The 22,158-nt window shown below is 39.8% G+C and overlaps 1 protein-coding gene across 4 annotated transcripts in view; it reads left to right on the top strand.

Annotated features, from left to right (window-relative positions):
• Positions 1–321: 321 nt before the first annotated feature.
• Positions 322–22,158, top strand: part of IQSEC1 (IQ motif and Sec7 domain ArfGEF 1) — a 332,174-nt gene continuing 310,337 nt past the window's right edge. For all 4 annotated transcript variants that reach the window (XM_081317422.1, XM_081317423.1, XM_081317421.1 and 1 more), the window contains exon 1: positions 322–884. In XM_081317422.1, the coding sequence (XP_081173548.1) occupies positions 619–884 (266 nt within the window). In that variant the 5' untranslated portion in view covers positions 322–618. The remainder of the gene's footprint in view (positions 885–22,158) is intronic.

The raw sequence follows: 22,158 nt of genomic DNA, 5'->3' as shown, positions 1-22,158 counted from the left end.
TTTGCAAACTCTGCGGCCGGTCCTTGCGCGTTGTCGACGTGCGGAATCCAGGGGTTGTTGCGGTTTCACAAGACCAGTAACAAAAGCCGCGGGAGGGGGGGGGCAAAGCGCCTGCGTGAGCGCAAGAGGCGGGGGGGGGGGGAAGAAAGAAACAAGAAAGGAAGCGGGAGGAGTCAAACGCGAGAGGCGGTTGAGGTGAGGGAACCGGTTGCCAAGCCGGCCGGGGAGACTTTTCCCTGGGCTCGCTGAAGAGAGAGAGGCTGGCGGGAAAGAAACCTGCGCGCCGGAGTCGCGGGACGCCTCGGTGAAGGAACCCACACGCCCGCCCGGTCAAAAGCAGTCAAGAGAGCCAGTGGGCAATGGCGGCCCGGGGCAGGAATAGCTCGGTCGGCTCTCCCTAGCCGAGAAGCAGACTTCCAAGTGGGGAGGCAGTGCGGGGTGGACGGGGGGGGGGTGGAGGAAGGAGGCAGCCGGACCCGGCGCTGGGGTCGCCGACTTTCGACAGCCGCGGTCGAGCTGAGTTCCCGGGCGTTTGCTGCTGCCTGCCTGCCTGCCTTCCCCCCGAGCTGCGGCCAGGCTGCCTTCGTCCGTTGAGGTGCGCGGCGGCCGGCCCGGGCCATGGAGGCGCCGGCGGAGAACCCGAGCAAAGCAGCGGAGTATCTCAAGGAACTCAACAAGATCATCGAGACGCAGCAGGAGCTGCTAGAGAAGCAAAAGCTCCGGATAGACGAGCTGGAGCAGCAAGTGGCCAAGCTGTGCCACGAGAACGCCCGGCTCCAGGAGGAGCACCGGCGGCACCTGGCCACTTGCAGGCTGCTGCTTCTGCAGCAGGGTGCCCTATCCGCACCGCCGGGGAAGGGGCAAGAAATCGCCCAGCACGAAAAGTAAGGAAACGGGGGACGGGGAGCGTCTTAATCGACGTGCGGAGGGGGGCAGCCGTAACGCTTTAAAGCAGTCCAGGTGACCGCGAAGCAGTAGCCGCGAGGCTGGTAGCCGACGCTTTCCCTGCCTTTTGGGGGTGGTCTTTGCTGGGTAGTTATGAGGTTATGGATGATCTCAGACAAAGACGAGTTTTCTCCTCCACCCTCTCCATTCCCCGCTGGTTTCCTTCGGGCTTTGATTGATGCTCTTCCTAGTTCGCCTCTTCTCTTGTGGGCCAAGTGTGCGAAGGCGAATAATAATAATAATAATGAAAAAGAGCTGAGATGTTAAGTGGCAACCTCCCCCGGCTGGCTGGCAGACGAAGTTGTCTCCTTCGAGGAATGCGTTCCTAATTTCATGCCCCCCCCCGATTCCAAAGAAAGAGCTTATTTTTCTGGGAGAGGGTTTTGAGCCCCGCAGTTTGCCCGTGGACAGAACTGTGCTACTGCTTTAAGGGATCGAGAAGGCTTCAAGAAGAGACGTTGGGGAAAGGGTGTGAAGGATGATGCTGTTTTGTGCCTGCTAGTCCTGGAGAAAGACTTGGTCTTCTAGTGAGTGGCGTTTGGAGACTTTGGAGGTGGAGTTAGTTCCTAACGAATGGGAGTCAGTAAACATTGACAGGTGGCCAACCCTTCTGAACTGTGACTCCTTCACATCTAAACTTGATCACCAGGAACCAGTTTGCTCTCAATCCTTGGGTCTATTTCCACATGGCTTTAAGCTTCCATAATGCAATGCTTGCTGCAGATGGAAAGGCGTTTAGCTATATTACTGCTTACCGTAGTAAGGCTATTTCAAAAGCAGAACAACGTGTGATTCTTTTACAAATGATTGAAATTGCAACTAGCACATGTCTTTAAGTAGATATGGAAAACCTATTTACTAATCAGAATTCATGGCACAAAATGTTCAGGTACTTTGTTCCTTGGATTTTGTTACGTTGTTTGTCTGTTCCCTTACCCTCCATCAATGTAAAAGTTTTTTGAGATGAGCAGTATGTCTTCTTAAACTTTATGATTAATTGTTGTGATATAGTTAAATTGAAGTTTTTACAGCTGGATTAAAAGAGGCATTCCCTTCCATAGGAAAGGGGGAATGACTCTTAAAATGATGAATGCTATTACTAGTCTGCATCATTTAAAAAACTTTTTGTTCAGATTGTACACCTAATACAGATGTATTAAAATGTATTCAGATATCAGTATTGTTTTACAATGCAAAATGCTGATCGTAACTCTTGACCAACATTAGAAACTTTATTTCTGCTGCATGTGGGTTTTTATTTAACAAAACTAAGTTGCTGTCTATATTGCAGCATTTGCATCTGTATTGCAGAGTTTTGCAATTGCAAATGCATATAGATAATATTTGCAAAGCGTGAACTTGGAAAAATATAATCAACTGCTTATATGCAGGGATGATTTCCATCTAGGAAAGATATGTTATATTGAATTAGGAACTATATTCCTGTACTTGTTGATGTACTGCTAGTTTACTCAGTGTGAAGTCCCAGGAAGTGGGCTTAAATGTTTGTTACCTGTCCAGTATAAAGATATGTATGAGTGAGGTATATGTTTGTTTGTTTCCTGTCCACCAAACACTGTATTGTTGGCCTCTTGTGATTTTTCTCCTTGTTGTTGGCTACATTGTTCACTTGAGTAAGACGTTAGGTTTTTTTTTTTACATGCTAGAAATATGCAGTTGATTTAAATCACACCAAGGCTAAAACCTGTTTAATAACAAATCACTATATATAAATTGATGAAATAAATGATGGAACCTGTAAGAAGAGTGGGAAATAAATAGTTCCTTTAACCTATAAGTAGTTTAGAGTAATGTATGCTGCTTTTAGGAAGAAGAGGTCCTGCTTTCACAATTAGAAGGTTGATTTTAAAAGCCTTAATTCTATGTATGTTTGTTTTGTGTATAAATCCAGAGAATGAATTATATAGATGTGCCTACTGTCATATTTTAGACATTTTCTTATCAATGTACCTTTTCCAATTTGTATTCTTACCAATACCAGACACAATATGTATTGTTTGTCATGTTTTCATTAATTTGTTTCTTCTGATTTTCCAAGAAAGCAGTTCTTTCTTGGGAGAAACCAGTAAGTTACAGCTTTGAGAACCACTGTATTCTTAAAGTCTCTGTAAGTGGATTTGCTGTTGGGATCAGTATTAATCTGGGGTATTTATGGAGTGCTTATAATCTTTCTGAGGTATAGTCAGAACAGCTCAGGGCAAACAGTTAAAGTTACCAAGCTTCTGTTATCACAGAGACCTTGAGCTGAGAGAAATTATTTTGTGTGATACAAATATTCACTACATATTGTTGGCCAGAAAAATGCTGGTTCCATTTTGGGATTTTGTAATTAGAATCTTCAGAACTCAAAGTTGTACTCCATTCTCTCCTTTGACTCTGTTAAGGCAACCTGCAAAAATCCATGCAGCTTTTTATTGGTATGTAGTGCAATGTTGTTAGGATATCTGAAAAAGTACCACCATATCCTCCCCCAAACCACAATTATAAATTATGTATCTTACTATAAGGTAACCAGGGACAACCTCTAATAGATATTACAGTATAGACCAGGGGTATCACCCAACCTTGACAATCCACAGAATTCCTCAGCCATCAATAGACCTTGAGATTACTGTGGATAGTGTTGGAACAGGGATGAAAACGTCTCATCAGCGTACAGTTAAGGATATTTTAACCTTAATTCAGTCATGGCCTAGGCCAGGGGTGTCAAACTGCCGGCCTGCCGGCTGGTTTCATCATACCAAAGCCACGCCCACCCCATTGCTGGGAATGCAAAAAGAGTCACGATACGTTGCGTCATGTAATGTGGCGAGTTTGACACCCGTGGGCTAGGCATATGATGAATACAGTATTATGGGCAGCAGCAGAAAAAAAACAGTGCTAGGACACTCTGTATGCCATCATAAGTTACAAATGATGGAATGTCTTCTATCTGACATTCTTGGGCAGTTTGTCTCAAGCTGATTGCTCCTGATTAGTTTCATTGGAAGTTCTTTTGGATCAGATATAATCAGAGTTATGTGGAATTGTCAAATTTAATTCTATTGTTTTGTAAGTTGCTGTGCTTGTAATAGTTCCATTTCTGTTGTACTCCAGTATTATCAGAAATGCTGATCTTGAAATTGGCATACCTGTATGTGTAGTTTGTTTGTGTAATATGTTTTGCTTTTGAAAAGATTACTTTTTAAAACATTTAAATGTTTTTAAAATGCTTATTTAATTATTTAAATAATTTACATGGTTGTCCTATCTAGTTTCCATGATTCTGAGTGGCTAACAATGTTTTTTTAACGGGGGTGGGAGGGTGGGGAGTACCTTTGGGTCAATACTGACTCCAGGCGATTGCCTGGATAAGTCCTTGCATTTTTCTTGGCAAGATTTTGGACGTGGCTTGCCTTTGCCTCCATCCTAGGGCTGAGAAAAAGTGATTGGCTCAAGGTCACCCAGCTGGATTCATGCCTAAAGCACGGCTGGAAGTCATGGTATCCCAGTTTCTTACCTGATGCCTTAACCACTCTTCCAAACTGGGACTCCTAACAATAAAATAACCACAATAACCACACTTTTAACAGTTAATTATAACTATCACAACTAGAATGTAGTCCTCAGAAGATATACATTTATCTAACTAGTCTCAATGACCTAGACATAGGAAATAATCATGTTTTAAAAACTTTTTATAATACCAACTGGGAGGGGCCCATTTGAATCTCAAGGAATCTCAGGGTATGCCTCTTGAAACCCCATTAGATTTATTTACTGGTTTTATAAGATCACCCAACTCAAAAGTGTTATTCTGGGTGGCATACAACAACAACAACAAAGCAACTTGAAAAAACCCATGCAATGTGAGAACATATACAATGCACAAATGTGAACATGACATGCAGACTATAGAATGACAACCAGTCATAATAAAAGCAAATAAAGGGTTGCCTCCAAATGCCTGGGGGTGGGGGAGTCAGATGTTAAAAGGTGAGCAGACTTTGGGCTTGTATATTGGGGGGATATCTGTTTCAGAGAACAGCCATCAAAAAAGGAGTGCTTCAAAAAAGTCAGGAGTAAGCACATGTTGTCAAATATGGAGGAGTAAGAAGAAATCAGTGTATACAGTTCTGCAAATAGCTTGCCTCTGTGCCACAGGGACAACCTGCAAATTGAATTGTATCTGGAAAACCACTGAGAGTCAGTGCAAGTTCACAGAACCATTACGTGGGGCTTTGTGCCACTGAATTCTGGACCAGTTGCAACTTCTGAATGCTCTTCATAGGCAGCCCCTTTGCAGTAGTCTAACAAACCAGGCAGTGACTAAGGTAGGAGTGACCATCAACAGGGCCCCTCCTTCTAGGAATGTGTATCAATGACACATCGGATGGATTTATAGAAAGGCAATAGCTGCCAGAGCTGCAACCTGGTCTTTGAGCAAGAGCCATGAATCCAAGATGAATCCCAAATTACACAACTCCACATCAGTGGTGTCTGAAGAAGAGCAATCCCATGCCAAGATACAGGTGAATTATCTCTGGATGTGAGGACTTCAGAACCCTTAGCAAATTGATCTTCCCAGGATTGAGCTGCATTCTGCTTTTTTCTATCTAGACCAGAAGTCTCCAACCTTTGGGGGCACCAGGGACCAGTTACGTAGAGAGAGGTTTTTCTGTGGACTGGAGGGGGTGTGGTTTTGCGTGCTGCCTGTATCCCGTGGATGGGGCTTTGCTTGTTTGTGCGTACTGGCATGCCACACACCGGTAATAGTCCACGGACCGGGGATTGGGAACCCCAGATCTAGAACCTCCAAGCCTACAGTCACTGGGAAAAATTTGGCAGTATCTCTTGATAAGGGCTTTTCAACCGGTAGTACGTGTACCACTAGTGGTACGCGAGCACCTGGCTGGTGGTACGCGTAGGACGGGTTGAACAGCACTGTAAAAAAAAACTAAAAAAAAAAATGTTTTTTTACTAACCTGCTTTCAGCTGCATTCTGTTTCTCCGTTTGCTTCTCAGCCGCGTGTTTGTGAGACAAAAAAAAGTTCCATGAGACTTCCTAACTTCTTGCGAGATCTCGCAAGAAGTTAGAAAGTCTCATGGAACTTTTTTTTTCTTTTTTACCGATAGTCCCACAGTGGCGAAGGCAGACAAGTGGAGAAATGGAATGCAGCTGAAAGCAGGTTATTTAAAAAATGCTTGGGGGTGGTGAGGGCATCTGGGCAAAGGTGGGGGCGGCAACCTTACCCTGCATGGTGGTGGGTTAATGGGCAATGGGTGACCCAGGAGGAGCTGTGTAAAGCAAGTGGAGGGGAGGCTGGGCAGTTTGCGGGTGCCAGCAGGGTTGGAGGACGATCGAACGCACAAACGGGAGAGCTGTATGAGGCAGAGGTGCTGCCCGAGGCCGGAGGGTGGGCAGGCAGTTTGCGGGCGCTGGCAGGGTTGGAGGACCATTGCACGTGTGAATGGGAGAGCTGCGCGAGGCAGAGGTGCTGCCTGGGTAGCCCACTGGTCCTGGGGTTTCACATAGCAAGCAGCTGAGTGTGTCGCATGGCTGGCAGCTTTGTGCAGCGCTGGCGGGGTGGCGGTCAGGCAAGGGGGGCTTCTCCCTCCACAGGTGGGGGGAGAAAGACACATTCTCCAACCAGCTCTTTCTTCCCCTTCTCTGGGCTGGGCTGCAATCTCGCCCGCTGCTTCTGCGCTTCCTCTTTCCTTCTCCCCCCCTTCCAGAAAAAAAGGAGAAGACAGACGGTGGGGCAGGGGTTTTCCCCCATCCTGGATGCTGGCTTTGCAAGAGAGGCAGAAGTGATCGCCCTTTTGCAAGCAGGAAATCTTGCACGGGAATTGCAGCCGGGGATTTCCCCCCCCCCCACACACACACACTTTCCCTGGATTGCTGCACATCTGGGTTCCTTCCTCACGAGGAGACCCGGGGTGGTTGGCTGGGCATAACCATTAACTCTTTGAGCGGCGCTGGCTAAGTAAAGTTGGTGATCATGCGATTGGGAAGGTGGACAGTCAGAGCCTTCAGCGGCTCTGCTCTTTCTCCAGGATATTTGTTCGTCTGTCTGGAGCTCATTGCCATACAAAGGGGCTGGCATCAAAGCACCTTTTGTTGCTGCAAGCTTTTCTCCCACAGAGAGCCTGAACTAGGAGTCATGTGGAGTTGGGAGAGTCCATGTTGGGAAAAGGGTAGAAAGCAAGAGTCGCAGTACCGACAAGTTGAAACCTAACGGCTAGCCCGTGCCCAGTTTCAGCTGGCAGAACCTGGCTAGGCTTGTTCCATCCAGACGTCTTTTGTGCTTGCCGAAAGAAGGGAGGGAGCCCCGCCTTTCCTCCCGAACGCTCGAGCAGGGTTTCTGCGATCACCCTTCCACAAAAATCAGGTGGTTTGTGCCTCGCTGGGCTCTGCCATCCTGTTGTTTGGCCATGGAAAGTAGGAGACAAAGTTTGTGCAGGACAGGGAGGCCCTATGGCAGACATATCAAACACAAGGCCCGGGGGCCAGATCCGGCCTGCGAAGTGGTTTCATGTGGCCCGCAAAGCCATCCTGGAAAGAGTGAGGGAACGGCCCCCACTGCCTTGGCCCTGGCCCAGAGACCCTCCTCCTGCCAGAGACCCTCAGATCTGTCCCACTCCTGCCCAGGCCCCCATAGGCACCCTTGATGCGAACGATGTAGAGCTGGCCACGCCCACCCAGCAGGCCATACACACTCTAGCCACGCCCACCCAGTAGGCCACACTCACCCAGGCCACACCCACCTGGCCCCCTTGAGGGCAACTGTAATGCTGATGCAGCCCTCAGTGAAATTGAGTTTGACACCCCTGCCCTACGGAGACGGGAAAGGTGACCTGGGTGGTGCACTGGGGGCTTTGGCATCCTCTTTTGAAAGGGGACTCTTGGGGACAAAATGGGCCAGCCCAAGGAGTCGCCTTGTTGGTGGGAGGGGGCTGCTGGTGGGGGATCGGACGCACTGGCGGGGGGCGGAAACATTTGTCCAGAAGCAGCACCTCTTCCTTTGCATGCCGATGCTGCTTCTTGGCCATCCCGATCCCGCTTAGCTCAAGCAACCCGCCCAGGTGGGTGTCAGGCGGGTTAGGAAATTCTGGCAGTTTGTTTTGTTTTGGTTCCTGAAGCCCCCTTTTTTGTTCTGCAACAGAAGGGGACAGTTTTGGGTGGATTAAATGTATGAGCTGAATGCACAAGTTTCAACTTTGTGCCAGCATTAAAAAGAAAAGGAAAAGGAAGGAAGGGTTGGAGGGAGGGAGAGAAGGAAGGTAGGGACAAAGAGGGGAGAGAGGGAAGGAAGGAAAGAAGGGACAAAGAGGGAAGGGAGGGAGGGACAATGAGAGGGAGAGAGGGACAGTGGAAAGGAGGAAGGGACAAAGAGGGAGGGAAGGAAGGAAGAAAGGAAGGGACAATGGGAGAGAGGGAGGGAAGGAAGACACCCACCCCAGTCCCACCCCCTTACACCAGAGACCCACAGATTTCCCCCCCCCTCAGGAACCTTGCAACCTGAGTGATGAGCTGGCCACGCCCCCCCAGCCATTGACTTTGCTTGTCAAAAAGTTGCAAAAGTTAATCACATGACCCTGGGACACAGAACGTCGTAAGTATAAATCAGTTGCCAAGCATCCAAATGTAAATAACATGACTCTGGGGATGCTGCAACAGTCATAAGTGTGAAAAATGGTCGTAAGTCACTTTTTTCAGTGCTGTTGTAACTTTGAACAGTCACTAAGCAAATTGTTGTAAGTTGAGGATTATCTGTACTTTATCATTTTTTCCTTTTTTTTTTTGGTCAAGTTTTGGACACCTTGCTGGGTGACTGGTGGTACTTGGATATTGCCTTATCCTAAAAGTCGTACAATGGGTGAAAAGGTTGAAAAGCCCTGCTCTTGACCACTCTTTTTATCAAGTTGGTTATGTAAATGAGTCACTGCATACAATGAATCATATAAGTATTCTAATATTTAATGTTCATATGACTTTCCAGCTTGCAGTATTTTCATTGCCATTTTGCAAAATATGAAGGGAATTTTATAGCTTATAGCAGTAGATTGCAAACTAATAAACAATCAAATCTTAAGAGGAGGAGGTACTGTCGAGAGTAAATGTTGGAAGTAGCGTATTAATACTGAAATTACAATTTTAAATATAGTGAGATGGTTATTGCTGGACAAGTTGTTTAGATGAAAATGTCGTGTTCAGTTAGGAGAACAAGGCAGTTTGGGGTGGATGCTGTCAGAAATAGTACTATTTGATTTATAGTCCTATTCTTTAAAATAGGTTCTACTTAATCTATATAACAGCGCTGAATTCTGATTTATCAAAAACTAGCAATTGTCATATGCAAAAAAAATCCCACCAAAAAAACAAAACCTATCCTATGTACTAGAACTAGATGCACTTAGCTCCACCTTAAATAGTGGTGAACAACATACAGCTTTTCCAATCTGTTAAATTGTAGTTCCAATCATTCTTATTATTGGTCAGGCTGATTAGGATTGATAGGATTGTTTACTTCTGAACTAAAACAGAAGCTTCAGTTTAAAACATGGCAATATGTTTTTTCCAGTAATAAAAAAGGAAGAAACCATATCATAACAAGCTTAGAAGGGGAAACCATCACAGTAAATATAAAGCAAAGCACACGTAGTTCTGTTCTTAATATAAAAATTATCTACAACATCCATCTGCATGTAGCTCCTTATCTGAATTGCAACTTTATGTTTGGGTACGCCTGTATTACAACATCGTTTATTTAACAATGGATTATTTAGTGAATCAAAAGAGCCTGGGTCCACACAACAAGCTAAATTATAAGCCTTGGTTTGCAAACTGCATTGGATGACTTCACATTACATTCTAAGCCACAAGTATATAAACTACCTTATTTATAAATTAATATGGCTATCATCTGAAATATATGATTCTGGGCAGCTAACAATATTAAAAATGCTTACAAAATGTGCAAAAAACATAAAACAGCACTCAGAAAAAAGTAAAAGCTATGATTAGATATTTAACCAAGAAATAGTCTTCATCCCACACTGGGGCCACCACAGAAGGCCAAGAGAAAATATTCCAGAAGGAGGGTGCCATAACAATAAAAAAGCTTTCCATTTTAGTGTGCACAATAATCTCATTGTAGTTATCATATAAAAAGCTACAGTTATCATATATAAAAGTTCCATGATTTTCCCCCCAACTGTTTATCTATCAGTCCCAAAATGAAAAGTCCTGGTTTCAGTTGTATATTAATCTTTAAAATCCTCTGAATTAGTGTATGTGTTTGTACCCCAAACCTTCTAACTTTTAAAAAACTCTAGTTTATTGATTATGTTTCATACTAACTAGATTAAAATTTATAATCCCTATTGAGATATAAAGAGGTACTTGTTTGAAAAAGATAGGAAAATATTCTGCCAGGAAATAACCTTGTTATTGATTTGCTTCCAATTCATCATGGCCCAAAGAACATCATTTTGGCAAGGCTGTCAATACAGTATCTATTAGTTTGTGTTCTTCCAAACTTATGATTGTATCATCAATGATAGTAATAAACTGTTTTGTCTTTTTACAGTAAAGCCTCTTTTTCAATTTCATTCAATTATTCATGGCATTAAGATATTTTCCAATGACTTTTTTTACATTGTGCATCCAAAATAAATCTTAGTTTTGTTATTGATCTTTCTAAAGAATATTCTGGTTTTATGTAGTATTGACTCATTTGTTCCTTCAATCCAAGATATTCTCAAGAATCTTCTCCAGCTTCACAAATCAAAGGCATCCTTTTTTTTTTGTTCAGCCTTTCTGATGATCCAGCTTTCATTGTCAGATGTTACAGCTGGGAAAACTTTACCCTTGACAAAATGTACCATTGTTGTATGTAACGTATCTGCACTTACATACTTTGGTTATATCTGTCACAGTCTTTTTTCCAAGTAGCATACAATTCTCCCTTTTCAGGCTATAGTTACCATCCTGGCAAAATTTTGAACCTAGAAATATAAAATGGTACTAGACTTCTTCACTGCCTGTTTGTATTAAATTAGCATTGTTATTGACATAATTCTAGTTATTTTAGTACTAAGCAGATAGGCTTTTTATTTATTTATTTATTTGTTTAGATTTTTATACCGCCCTATTCCCGAAGGACTCAGGGCGGTTTACAGGGCAGCATAAAATACAATATAAAGATAATATAAAATTAAAATAGATTAAATTAATTAAGCCCAACATTTAAAACAATATATAAAAAGCTAAAACCCCTTCAGTCCAGGCCTGATAGATTGAAAAACCAGGTTTTCAGGTCCCGGCGAAATGAACGCAGATCGGGGGCAGTCCGAAGTTCCACAGGTAAATTATTCCAAAGGGCAGGTGTGCCCACAGAGAATGCCCTCCCTCTGGGGATCACCCGCTGGCACTCCTTAACCGGCGGCACCCTGAGAAGGCCCTCCCTGTGGGAGCGGACAGGACGATGGGAAGTTGATGCCGGCAGCAGGTGTTCCCTTAGATAATCCGGACCCAAGCCATTTAGAGCTTTTTACAGTCTTTCCTCTCTTCCCCCGCACTAGTCTACTTTGCTTCCACTAATTAAAATATTATTACCAGCATATGAGAATTTATTGATGTGTTTATTAACTAAATATAGTTTTTACCGTGTTTGTGCACAAAATATATTGTTAATTTAATTGCCAAGCTGTCCATGCATACAATTGTCTTTCACATTTCTGAAAGAAGGTATGATCTATAAGCACCGAGTTTTCTTGGAAGACTTTATTTTCTCTCCTGCTTCTGACATTAAATGTTTCCATTGTTTCAGAGGCTCTTTACTTCCATCAGCTGTCATTTTTGAGATTGTCAGATTGTTATTGAGTTGTTCAACTTCTTTTGCAACAGACTTTGATTACATTCATTGGCATACTTTGAATTTAAACTGAAGTTATTCTATTATTTTGCAGGGTTATATCCAACTACCAACGTTGACACTCTTTTTCTTAATAATAATAGCGACTGCTTTTCCTCTACAATTCTAGTCTTCAATAGATTATCTGCAAAGATCGTTAGATGTGACAGAATCCAATCTAGTTCGTTTGAGTTGCCAATTCCCATAATATAAGATTTTATTTTTTATTTTATTTTCAACTGAGGGTAGTACAAGAAGTAAATGGATGGAAACTTAATATAGAGAGATCCAACCTAGAATTAAGGAGAAATGTATTGTCAGGGTGAACAATTAATCAGTGGAACGGCTTGCCTCCAGAAGTTATGGATGCTCCACTCACTGGAGGTTTTTAAGAAGAGATAGGACAGCCATTTGTCTGGAATTATATAGAATCTCCTGCTGACTTCCAAGGTCTCTTCCATCCCTGTTATTCTGTAATTAAATATTTTGATTTCTGCTTTAACAATAACAATTTTGCCTTGGTTCTTAATTCGAATATTACACGTACCAATAGAACATACACCACCTTTTCACCAGTGAACTTTCTTTTTGCTTCTGCTCACATTAGGGGCTAGATTTTATTTTGGTTTTAATCCAGCCACATTATATGCACTACAGCTATTATAATCTGTTCTCTATTTTCCTCATTGCTTGTGTCGTTAATATTTCAATTAGCTGCTTTTGCTTAAAGGAGCAAAGAAGAAAGCTTCCAAGAACATTTTCCATTTTTTTGGAAATGTTCTGTATTTAAGGCTGTTTATCTTCTCTTTTCTCTTTATCATAAAAATTAGTTTACCTTAATATTAAAATAAGTATTATATTACTTATTTATAAGTTTATAAATAAAAACATTATAAAGTAAAGTATTAAATCATTTGACCAGTATGCAGCAAAGTGCCATATTTAAATATTATCATTAATATATATATATACTCTGATATCCAGAGTATGCATTAATAATGGACAGGAAATAAATGTAATAAAATAAATCTAACTCTGTTTCATTATAATTAAATATGCCTGAAGTAATCCAAGTAGTTGTCTCAGTGTTTAAATAATTTACATCTTGTAGAGCAGGGCTTTTCAACCAGTGGTACGTGTACCACTTGTAGTACTTTGCCACGTGGTTCATATTTATGACCGTTGCAGTATCCCAGGGTCATGTGATAAACTTTTGTGACCTTCTGACAAGTAAAGCCAGTGGGGAAACTGAATTCACTTAACCAGGTTACTAACTGCAATGATTCATTTAACAACAGTGGCAAGAATAGTTGTAAAATGGGACAAAATCATTTAACAAATGTCTCACTTAGCAACATAAATTTTGGGCTCAGTTGTAGTTGTAAGTTGAGGACTACCTCTGTTTAGTTTTTCTCAGTGCTTTTTTTGTAAAAGAAAAAGGTGCCGGAACTCACACATGTCATACAACCCGCCTTGCCTATCCTACAAGGTTCCATCCAAAAAAGGTGCCGGAACTCCGTTCTGAACGTTCTATGAGAAGAAAAGCCCTGGTTTTTCTTCTGTATGCAACACTTCAAATATCCATTTGTTTTCACTGTTACGTTTCACACCACTGAAGCTGATTTTATTAAATAGCAAGAGAGAAATTGTGATATCTAGTTTAATTTTCTGTGATATGCTGTTCTGTAAATTCACTTTACAGATAAGGAAGTTTGGCTGGAAGCTCATACAAAATATAAAACTGAGTAATGGTTTTCCCAGTGTCAAAGAAAGACTGTATTATGAGTCTTTTAAAAATTAAATAGAAATCTAACCGTAAATTCCAACTGCAGTTATTTAATTTTTTCCCCCTGACTCAATGTGTGCCTTTTACTGTGCTCCCTCCTTTTGCTACTGATTTTAAGATTGAACCCAAACATAAAACATATCAGGTGAATTTGCAAACAAGCCTAATTCTGATACGATAGGTGAGCCAGCCATTAGAGAACCGATATAGAGGCAGTTTATGTCACAAATGAAATGCATAAAATATAGATTTGCAAATGATTGCCTATCAAAAGTTACATAAGAAAAATAAAAAGCCTTTATCTACAAAATGCAAATAAAAAAATATTCCAGGCTTAATTCCTTGTTTTTATAGCTGAGTATAATTGAAATTCCAGTTCAGGGATCAGATGAAGTTATTCAGAGATAAGATGTATAAATCAAAAAGCTTCTGTATTTAGATAACCAAAATATGCCTGACTCCAAGGAATCTATCTTTAGGGATTTTTTAAAAATGAGTGAAAACAGAGCAGAAAAAGAGAATTTTCAAGTTACTTATAAAATTCAGGCAGGGGAAATAAAATATTACATTCAAAATGTGATTAATTATTGCAGTCATGCATTACAAAATATGTTCCTAATAGATTTGAAATTGGACATTATTAACATAATGGCTGCATGGTTTTATGTTGGGACTAGACCACAATTAGAGGCACCCGACTGACCTATTTCTGCTTGCAAACTAAGCATGGCTTGGCCTGCTTAATACTTGGATGGGAGGATTGGAAAATCCCAGGGTTAGCCCTGGCAAATTAAAAAAAAACCAGAAGAAATTAGGGGTAAACCATTTCCATATTGCTTCCAAGAAAGCATTCCTAGACCGAATATAGTAGCTACATGCAGTGGTAATAGAAGTGAACACACCTAGCCAAAAGTCTTGATTTAAATTCTGTATTGTTTCATTGCAATAATTATATGTTATTTGTGTAGTAAATGATATTTTATTATCAGATGCTCAATAGAATTCAGATGATGGTGATCCAGTTGCACTTACAGAGGAAATAGGACAGAGATTGTTTTACCATAAATGACATGTAAAGTCAAAAGTTCTACCCAGCCTTTTCCTAAAACTGGTGCTCTCTAGAAGCATTGCCTACTTTAAGACAGGCTGCTATGTAGTTTATTCTTGAATAGCCTTTTTCTGATTTTATATTGATTCTTTATCATGCATAAGATAACCTATTTAAAGTGCAATATTTTCCTGTCATTGCCAGCATTCCAATACTTGTAGCATTGCTTTTCCAAAGGGACAGTAAAGTTGGCTCAATTTGAATTTGGCATCAATCTGGAAAATCGCTCGCCTCTGTAGAAATCTTAATAACACTGTCCTTTCATAAAAATCCAGCAAGCCGTAGTCTGCAGAGTTTACATTTTGAAAACATATTTACATTTTAGGCTTAAATTATATATTTAATTTGCACAAGGCTAATTTAGGTATCACAAAAGTAACTAGGAGTTCTATGCATGACTGTTGCATTGTCGCTGAATTTGGCAATTTAAACCCAGTTAATAGTAGTTGCTATATCACTTCCATGAATTAGTGATTCATGCTCCCTCTGCTGGTTCATTATCAGTATTGTGCTATTTTGAAGATATCTCTGATTCACAATTCATAATGATACACAGTGATGACTCTGTATAGTTTTGGGGTTATGATGGCAATAAAGCAAGTCGAAGTGCTTTAGTTAACTGTTGAAATATGTTTCTTCAAACTTATGGAGAAGTTAACAAAATAAATTAGGATACCAACATTCTTGTTCATTTCAATAATTTAGTTTGTTTCAATACATCAATGCTCTTAATCTTTCAAGAACCAACTTGGCATGCAAACATAGTTTTTATTACCAGTTAAATGCATTTGATAAAGTAAAATACTATATATTCTGTTTCTAATCTTCAGGCAGTGATAGCCAAATTATGGCAGTCATACAAATAGTTTTTTTGGGATATTAAGGATTCCTGACATTTACGCGTACACAAGAAGTTATTATGTTAGGTTATTAAAATAAGGAGAACAATATCTTTGTGTGCACATGTAGAGCAAAAGAATCATATGGCAAAATAAATTGGTTAAGAGAGGCAGCTGAAACAAAGGAGTGGCATGAGGGTTATAGGTGATGGAGTGAGGAGATGTGATAAATAGGATACTGATTTGAGAAAAGGAAATGCATAATTTTTCTAGCTTCCTTCTCACAGATTGTCAGGTACAGAAGACTAGGTTGACATGCGAATGGTTAATGTAACTGATTTATTGCTAAAATTATGTGCATAGAAATCTTTGAACTAATGGTCAGTACCTGGTTATAATTAGATAACGGTAATGGCAACCAAGGAGGGCTGGACTTTGTTTGTGGCTACATAACGGTTCTAGGCTGATTTTTCTTTTTACTCTTCCCCCTGGGTTTGCCAGTGCTTCCCTAGACAGATCTTTCTTTTCCTATTCTAGTTTATTCCTTCTAAATGTGTAATCTAGATTTCAATTCTCTATCTTGTCTAACTTTTCCTAAATCTAAATATTTGGTCAACTGGTCCAACTATCTACTGGATTTACTACACATCAGTAAGCCAGAAGAAAAAAAAACATGGTGCTATTATAAATAGGAGATTGGTGTTATACCTTTCTCTTATGACTGTTATTTTAAGCATTTGCTTTCAATCTTCTGCCACAGAAGGCAGAAAAGGTGTATGGGCTATTAATAGAGAGTACTAGTTATTTTCCTATACGTTCTTGAAAGTTGAACCAATCTGTGATTTTTCCTCAAGTGAAGTGTCTGCCCAGAACTACAGCAATTCCATGTGTACATTTTGTTGTTGTTTAGGTGCCCCATTTGTCAGAAATACCCTGATCCTAATGCAATGTCCTTTAGGTTTATTGGAATATATTTTCCATCATTATGACCAGCATGGCCATAGCTTAAGTTACTGTCTATGTAAATAATTTAAATTCAAGCTGCATTTTATTTTATAAATCATAAGATCACACACACACACACACAGACCATCATAAGATCACACACACACACACACACACACACACACACACACACACACAGACCATTACAACAAAACTTCATATCAGCATTACAGTGGCAAGATGCAAAACAACAGAACCTTTTCATTCCTTTATTTAAACTATAAAGTAAAGTCATAGTAAACATCAAGTGGAAGTCAGCTTCCCTCAAATTAAATCCCATGCTGAATATTATGACCATATTTGCACAGTTTCTTGTTACAATCATTAATGTACGTGTTAATCTTCAAAAACACATACAGAGAATATTTTTAATTAAGAAATGTGTAGAACTTTCATGAAAATATTATAAAAAGATTTAGTGATTTAACAGCCTTTCAAAACAAAACATTATGTTTATAGCTAGTTCTGAGTCATGCAACTATAATTCCATTCACAACAAAAAAAATGAAAACATTCCAGTTTGTACTTATGTGTTTTTAATTTTGTCTATCGTTCTCAGGATTAGTATTACTAGTTTAAAATGCTACTTGCTAGTTTTATTTGCTTTTATTTATTCTGAATATGAATTTATTGTTGATTTTATTATTTGACTGGTTATGACAACATTTAAAATTTGAGAAAGCAAGAAATGCACCAAAGAATATTTTTATACTTAGAAAAAGGTTAACAGCTTCCAGAGTATTGTTCTCATATGTATTAACCAATTACTCATCCATTTCCATTAGTACTTGACTCTGGTTATCAGTGCTTGCTGCAACTAGGAAAAAACATTTGAAAAGAACTACTGATGTTCCATCTCTAGGATTTTGACATTCACAATAATGCTAGCAATTTAATAAAGAGACATACAGTCTAATAAGTTAAGTTGAGGCAGGATGAGGCAGTTAAGTACTGTAAAAGCAAAAATCCTATTATCAAAACAAGTTGAAAGCAGCATGATAGACAGTTTCAACTGTGTCTTACTGCCTGAAAGGCTCTTGTTACAATTAATTTAGGAGGATGGTGTCTCAGCAGTAGCTAAAACTTAACTGTTGGATAATTGCATCTGGCACAGAACAACAGATCACATGTAAATTGTTGGGGCCTAGCATGTATGCAACACATTCCTGGTAGTAATGAAGACTTGAGCTGTTGCAAAAGAGAATTCCATAGGTTGACCTAGAATTTGTCAAGTATAAAGGGAGGAAGTTCCAATACAGCACCAAAGTTAATACTATCCTGGAAAGTTTTCTGGCAGAAGGATAAATAGTATATCACCTATTTTATATTAAAAACAGTACTTTGTTATAAGAGAACAAAATCTAGCGATGATCTTTTAGAGAGAAGGGTATTAAATTACATGCTAGTTCTTTTGGTTAAAGCTTCATCCTGTGCAATTATTTTCTTCAATATGTATCTGCTTTCAGTATGTATCTTATTCACTGGGAGAAAATTCTGTACTGACATTGAATATTTAAGGCTCTAAGGCTGAATATAGTAAATAACTTCTTGTTCAGTGGCCTTCTGAAACATGTAGAATGACTCATTATTTTGATATATTGCAATTCATATGCTGGCTATTTCCATTTTAAAGTGCTGGGTTTAAAAACTATGCATTTTTACTCAGACATAAGTACCTCTGTTTTAACTAGAGCTTGTAACCCATTGTGTGTATTGGAATGCTGCCTAAAGTTTGAAACAACATTCATTTTATATTGCTTTCAATGATGTAAGAGTTTTTATTCTTCATACAGCCTTATCGGATTCTTTTTAAAGAACAGAGTATCATTTTAGTGTCATCAACTGTATGGAAATGCAATTATGCCAAAATGTGAACAGAATCCTTTAAACAGGATACAGCAAAGTATCATACAGTATCTGTACAAATATAATAGTAATCTTAATTCTTTGAAATTTTCTCCAAAAGAAATTCAAGTTGAATTCTTTAAAATTGTTATTATTAATTTATTCCTTCACAAGTTTTATAGAAGGAATGAACAAAATATAAAAAGAAAAAGAAAAAAAATGAAGAATGACTGTGAAAAATAAATCTAAAACATTCATTTTTGTGGTGTTTATTTTCTAAAAGGAATGAATTAATTAACATACTTGCAATTAATATAGTTCATTATGAATGGCAAGCCAGTATGAAATATAAAAAATAGTGTCTGAAGGAAATAATGACATTCCTTCAGTTTTATAGACAAGAGAACACTGTGAATCTTTGTCAATCTTCTAGAAATGATAAAGGTGTGGTTTTTAAAATAAAAATTAAAAACAAAACAATTTCATGTCCAATTCACATTCCTGCATGTAATAACTGAATCTATTCCTGAATGTATAGAGCCAAGTGGAATGCAGAAAGTATCTTTAACATTAGCAGAGCATTGAAGGAGTTGAATTTCATTTATTTATTTATTTATTTATTTATTTATTTATTTATTTATTTATTAATTTGAATTTGAATTTGAATTTGAATTTGAATTTGAATTTGAATTTGAATTTAATATACCGCCCTATTCCCGTAGGACTCAGGGCAGTTTACAGGGCAGTTAAAACCATGAAATACAAAAAATTAAAATCAATTAAAACAATTAAATTAAATTCAAGCCCCAAGAGTAAATCTAAAACCCAGTTAAATTAACAACCCCACAGTCTGGACAAAACAGATCAAAGAGCCAAGTTTTCAGGTCCCAGCGAAATGAGCGAAGGTCGGGGGCAGTCCTAAGTTCCGTGGGTAGTTGGTTCCATAGGGCAGGCGCACCCACAGAGAACGCCCTGGTAATATTCTGACAAAAAGTAAGGAGATAATGCATAAAATAAAAAATACTTTCAATCATTCACTTTCACAGCTGGCAACCAATTCCAGTCTAGTAGATTATAAAGGGTGCAAGAGTAGAACATTATTTTGAAAGCGTTCTGAGTTTGAACCATTTCAAACCCAAAAAAGATTGTTATTGGAATTATTCGGACCATGAAATATCCCTTGTAGTAGGGTCAGAATAGGACTGGAACATAATAAGAACAGGGTTCTTCAAGCTTGTAACAGTCAAACTCAAAATATTTTGCATCATTTTTCATATTTTGTGAATAGCCGAGAATCAATAACTTACAAAAAAAAAGTCAATTTTTTTCCCACATATAGATACTGGAACTTCTAAAATTTTCTACAAAGATAAGTCACATCTAAAATAAGCAATATTTGTTGAATTTCCTGTTGCTTAGGAAACCAGTCTCTTCTGAAAAACGTCCAGTGTTGGAGCACTCACAGCTTCTGGAGGCAGGTTGTTCCACTGGTTAATTGTTCTGTCAGGAAATTTCTCCTTAGTTCCAGGTTGCTTCTCTCTTTGGTTAGTTTCCATACATGCTTCTTGTCTTGCTTTCAGGTGCTTTGGAGAATAGCTTGACTCCCTCTTCTTTGTGGCAGCCCCTGAGATATTGGAACACTGCTATCATATCTCCCCTAGTCCTCTTCATTAAACTAGACGTACCCAATTCCAGCAATCATTCTTTGTATGTTTTAGCTTCCAGTCCCCTAATCATCTTTGTTGCTCTTCTCTGCAATCTTTCTAGAGACTAAAACATCTTTTTTACATTGACCAAAACTGAATGCAGTATTCCAAGTGTGGACTTACCAAGGTGTTATACAGTGGTATTAACACTTCACGTGATCTTGATTCTATCCCTCTGTTAATACAGCCTAGCACTGTATTGGCTTTTTTGGGCAGCTGCAGCACACTGCTGGCACATATTTAAGTGATTGTCCACTAGGACTCTTGAGATCCCTCTCACAGTTACTACGTTTGAGCAAGGTACCACATATACTGTACCTGTGCATTTGGTTTTTCTTAGCTAAATGTAGAACCTTACTTTTTTTCACCAATGATTTTGTTAGATAGTACCCAATGTTCGAGTCTGTCAAGATCCTCCTGTATCTTAAGCCTGTCTTCTGGAGTGTTGGCTATTCCTGCCAGCTTGGTGTCGTCAGCAAATTTGATGAGTTTACTGTCTATCACCTCATCCAAATCATTGATGAAGATGTTGAAGAGCACTGGGCCCAGAACAGAACCCTAGGGCACCCCACTACACACTTCTCTCTATGTAGATGCGGTTCCATTGAGGACCACACACTGAGTACAGCTAGACAGCCATCTATGAATCAATCTGGTGGTGATGCTGTCTAACCCAGGAACCCCCAACCTGTGGTCCGCAGCCCATTACTGGGCCGTGGCCTGCTGGCCACTGGGCCGTGGAATGGGCTGTCCAGTGCATGCACATGTGTGCACGCACTCACCCCCACTCATGCTAGCACTGCTGCAGCTATGCAGACGGGGTGCTGCACAGTGAAAATAGGGCACCATTGCTATGCAAACTGGGTGACACACAGCATGAAAATTTGCCGGCGCATGATGCAAAAATAGGGCAAAACCAGGCATTGGGCAGCAGGAAAACTGGGCACTGCCCAGTGCAAAAGTAGGGGCAAACCAGGTGGCACACGGTGTGAAAGCCAGATGGTGCACAGCACCAAAACGGGGAAACCAGGTGGCACATGGCATGAAAACAGGTGGCATAAAAACCGAGCAGCACACGGTGCAAAAATGGTGGCAAACCGAGTGCTGCACAGCATGAAAATGGGGAAATGCTAGCATCCACGTGGCAAAACCAGCACAGTGCTAGCGAGTGTCATGGGGCTAGCACTGCCCCATTTGCATCGTGTGTGCTTGGGGCCCCATTTGTGTGTGCATAAATGCCAACTAAGAAAGATTGGAGACCTCTGGTCTAACCCACAAGCAGTAGGTTGTGGTCTACTTTATCAAATGCCTTACTGAAGTCCAAGTAAATTATATCCACAGCATTCTTTTGCTCCACTAATTTTGTCACCTGGTCAAAATGCAATAAGATTTGTCTGGCATGATCTGTTTTTGACAAACCCATGTTGGCTTTTAGTAATTTGCTGTTTTAAATAATTATTTGCTGTTACAAGCTAAGTGGAAGTATTGATTAAAATAGAATATATGTAGCTCAATGGTGCTGCCCGAGCTTGGTTCTTTGCTTGCTGATGTTCCTTTACCCAAGTAGATAGCATCATCACTGCTGCATTGAATCCAGTGTAATAAATTTGTGTGTGTGTGTGTGTATTTAAACAACTATTTAAATTACTTCCTTAAATTATGTAGAATAATGATTACTATCAGATTTAGGTTCATGCAGTGGCATGAAGGTCTTTTGGGGGTTTGGTAGTGGATCCAAGAGACAATATTCAGAGCAAACTTGTGAATTTTCTCTTATCCTTTTATTAGAAAGATGAAACAAGGCATTTTCAGGCAAGTTAAATTTAGGCAGAAATTAAACAAGCAAGATTCTTTTTCAAATTATTCTGCCTGCCTGTAGAATAATAAATGCCCATAATGTAATAAAACATAGGCTTGATTTACATATAACTGAACAAGCAATATATACGTGCAGCCTATAAAGTTTTATTAAATGAGTGCAATGCTGTTTCTAGATTCCTCCTTT

The sequence above is a fragment of the Vipera berus genome (genome assembly GCF_964194415.1).
Source record: "Vipera berus genome assembly, chromosome: 2".
NCBI lineage: Eukaryota > Metazoa > Chordata > Lepidosauria > Squamata > Viperidae > Vipera > Vipera berus.
The sequence above is the reverse complement of the archived record's forward strand: the minus strand, read 5'-3'. Positions and strand labels throughout refer to the sequence as shown.